The sequence below is a fragment of the Lactuca virosa genome, chromosome 7 (genome assembly GCF_052849685.1).
Source record: "Lactuca virosa cultivar CGN04683 chromosome 7, Lactuca_virosa_CGN04683_v6, whole genome shotgun sequence".
Classification (NCBI taxonomy): domain Eukaryota; kingdom Viridiplantae; phylum Streptophyta; class Magnoliopsida; order Asterales; family Asteraceae; genus Lactuca; species Lactuca virosa.
The window spans coordinates 237,806,245-237,810,157 of record NC_136432.1 but is presented as its reverse complement, the minus strand read 5'-3'; the positions used below and the strand labels follow the sequence as shown (position 1 = coordinate 237,810,157).

Sequence of the window (3,913 nt, the reverse complement as noted above, 5' to 3'; positions counted from 1 at the left end):
ACTTCATTCACCATCAACATAACACCAAGATTTAGACATGTTGATTCGAAATGCACAAAATATGTATTTGGTTCTAACTCTTTTTGGGTTCCTTGATTTGGTTATCAATTTCGTTGGAGGATTATTTGATTTGATTTTAAGGAAATTGAATTTATTATATAAAGAAATGTTTTACATGTAGGTTTTTTTTTGGTTTTCAAATTAGGTACACGATGAATATGTTAGGACATTCATTAAAGCATACGTGGATGCAGACGAGAGCAAATAGTCATTTTATCACTCAACGTTTATTTTTAGCACAATCCAAGTCACGTACCATTATCTTTTCATCAACCACATGGAGGAAAATTGTAATCTACTCTTACCAAAATTTGTAACTTATAAGGAATTAGTTATTAGTTATATCTTAGAAAATTGTCATCATGAAATCTTTTATTTTTTAAAAAGTGTCGTTAGTAGACTTTTATCAAATGTATGATAAGCACCGAATGTACGTAATTCCCTTGAATACATCCGGATTTGTGGATTTGTTTTTCCTTAGAATTAGAATTTACTTTTCTATGTAAAATATTTTTTATAACAAAACATACTATGCTTTATATGAGAAGAAAACACAATAGTTTGTAAATCGGCAGTCTTAACAAATTATAATTTCATTTGGTAAGTTGCATATTTTATTCTGTTTTTTTTATTTATTATTATGTCTAATCATTTTTAAGTAAATTGATCGATAATGTCTAAATATTTTCTTTATTTAGAGTATGGATCAATAGTGTCACCAAGAAATTTCGTGTACAATTAATAATTTTAATTATAAAATGACTTATTTCTAGAAATATGAATTCGCCATTAAAATTCTTAATATCCTCGAGTATCAGTGGAGTGTGTCACCAACAAATTGTCCTTAGGAACGTGTTTGAGTGTCATATTTGGTGTATTGTTCATATAAGTTTTGTCATAAACCATCCTCACCATGTCATTTAGATGGGGAAGGTTAACAAACATCACAATATTTTTAACAATTATTTTTTTTAAAACTATTTTTTCCATTAAATAAAAATAAAAATTACATAACAAGACATTAAACCATAACAATTAAAAAAACAATAACTTAAAACTTAAAAACATTAATATGGTTAACTAGTAACATTTAAAAGAAGTCTTCGTCTCAAACTTTCAAATCATCAACAAATGTTGTATTGAAATCAATATGGTTAATAGCCACCTAAAAGGAAGACAATGATAATGAAGAGATAATTTTATACAAAAGTTAAAAAGAAAAAGTTAATGGGGGTGTAAATTGGTCTTTAATTTTAGTATTTATTGTGGTTAAAAAGGAGTTTTAGAAAAAAATATATACACAAAAAACTTTCTCTCTTTTCACCAACTTGCTTCCGAGATGCCTGCTTAATTTCTAAGCGCGGACGTTTAAACTGTTTACATAAACAAGTTAAAATCAATTACCCAAATTTATTTATTTTGGTGTTTAACCTATTATCAAATTATTATTAATTGACCATGATGACTAAATTGTTAATATTATGATCTTTGAGTTTTTTTAGAAATATGGGATTATGGATTTTTTTTTTTTTTTTTTGTTAACGATTTTGTATAGGAGCGCAAGAGAAGTAAAAGGAAGGGAAGTAGAGAATAGATAGGAAAAGATTATATAAAAATTTATAATAACAAAAACATGCCTTTTATATTGCCATAGATTGTATGTTTTTGCAATCACCAACTTTTTACGTAGCAACGACTCAATTTACGAATTGAAGGTTATGGTAACATAAATTAATAACCAAATAAATATTAAACATTACAAGAAATACACATCATTATAATTTCATGAGACGTATTTTACAAGGATCAATCTAGAGAATATTAACATGAACATCACACAAGAATAATCCAAATAAAGAGTAGTGTAAGGATCCAATCCAACACATATCTTTGATAGAACCGAATTTCAATATTTTCATTGAATAATATTGTCATTTTTAAATTGTTCAAATGACATACATTATGAAATTTATCTTATCTTGTTTAGAACGTCTTAATATATATTATTTCTAAAAGGTGACACCAAATTAAATAAGAAGTCATAAACCGAACCAAGTGTGTCGCCAATTCTATCTGCAAAACATATAGGATGATCATTAGATGGTTAACTACAAATAAATAAACGGAATTCAAATAAAAACAATGTTCAAGATTTATATATACGAACCTAAGAGAGAAGTTGGATTATTCATGTCATGAAAATTAGCATGTCCAAATGTCGAGTTTGAGAAAGCTCTGAAAGGCCATAAAGTGATAAATTGCTCTAAGCTCCGATTCATGTTGATAGAGTTTCGAGAACCTTGTCTTGCGAAACCATCTTCTTCATAATGTGTGTGGGCATAATTGTTTAAGAGACCTTGTATCACATATCGACATACGGGGCATGTATTATGAACACTTAGCCAGGGAATGATACAATCGGGATGATAAAAATGTTTACAAGGTAACTCCCTTACTTCTCCTCCAACTTCAAATTCATCTTTACAAATTGGGCAATCTGATTTGTTAGCCAAGTGAGATTGAGTTAGGCTGACAAGTGGCAAGGCTTCGATAACTGAAATTGGTGTTGGTGGTGACCTTGTGCCCTCTTCTTCATTGGAAACATCATTCGGTTCCTCAAAAGTTGCATTTTGATGACTAAGAGATTCACCATTAGGTTGCAAGCCAGTCACATGGAAAATAAAGTTGGAATCTAGACCTTGTTCAATTTCAGTATTAGGACCTTGTTGTCTGATAAATTGTGGTGGTGGCTCGGGTGGGTCAAATAGAAGAGCCAAATTCTCTATAAATTGTGTGGCTAAAGACGGTTCAATATCTGCGATGTTGGATACCAACCTAGGCCGTTGGAAATCAAGCTCATCGGGAATAATACCTAAACACCGTGGGCAGACAGTTTCAGATATATTATTTGAGCTGGTTCTAAATGTTCTTTGACAGCGTCGACACCAGTAGTAATGATAAGTTCTCATCCTTTGGTTCCCGTTGACGCTTACACGACGGCGAGGCGGAAACGGCATGTTTAGAAGGAGAAGATAGCAAATAAGAAGAAGTGTGTGGATAAAGGTGTGAAAAGGAGAAAAATGTGATGAAATGTATATATAAGGTGTGTTTAAAGAATTCTAGGAAAGATAAGGGATGACTTTGGTAAGTTGCTAAAGGTCTAAGGATTCTTGACTTGTGATGGTTTTCTTTTGCTTAATATGTATGTCATGTCACCTTCTCAAAAAGGTTAAGCATGTGTGAGAGGTTGGATCTTTTAGATAATAGTATATGTTTTTTTTAATAATATTAACCCTAAGACGAAAAGAAGGTAACTGAAGTATTTTGTTTAACGACTCTAATCTCTCATGTAACGAACAAATATTACGCATAATTTTATAATTTTGCAAACAATTGATTTTCTAGACTACAATTATATAACACGTAGGATAATGCCAAAATATACCATTTATTTATATATAATATTAAAAAAAAATTGTTTCTTGCATATCGTATCAACGATAATACACATTGGCCAATTACCCTTAAACCTTCACATAGGATAAAAGTTATACAAGAAAATACACGGATAAATCATTTTAAAGCTATTACAAATATAATTGTCGTTCTAAATACAAACTTATAATATCATTTATCATATAGTACTCAGGCATTTCAGACCATTGTATTTGACAATAATCTCTACAAATCCAACATACTTGCAAAAATAAAAACACCATAGTTGAAAACCCTAATTTATCCTTCTAACAACCATTGTCCGACAGACACCAGTCAACTAGTTGGCTAGCATAAGGGCCCGGTACTCAAAAACAGCCCAATCCACATTGGAATTAAAATTCTCACACTGTAACAG

The 3,913-nt window shown here is 30.4% G+C and overlaps 1 protein-coding gene across 1 annotated transcript; it reads right to left on the bottom strand.

The window, feature by feature from the left end:
* Window positions 1-1,894: 1,894 nt before the first annotated feature.
* Window positions 1,895-3,111, bottom strand: LOC145125682 (E3 ubiquitin-protein ligase RZF1-like). Its single transcript, XM_079061109.1, has 2 exons — window positions 2,228-3,111; window positions 1,895-2,133 (listed from the first exon to the last, which is right to left on the bottom strand). Exons 1-2 carry the CDS (start codon window positions 3,075-3,077, stop codon window positions 2,054-2,056), a joined length of 930 nt encoding a protein of 309 aa, XP_078917235.1. The 5' UTR covers window positions 3,078-3,111; the 3' UTR covers window positions 1,895-2,053.
* Window positions 3,112-3,913: the final 802 nt, after the last annotated feature.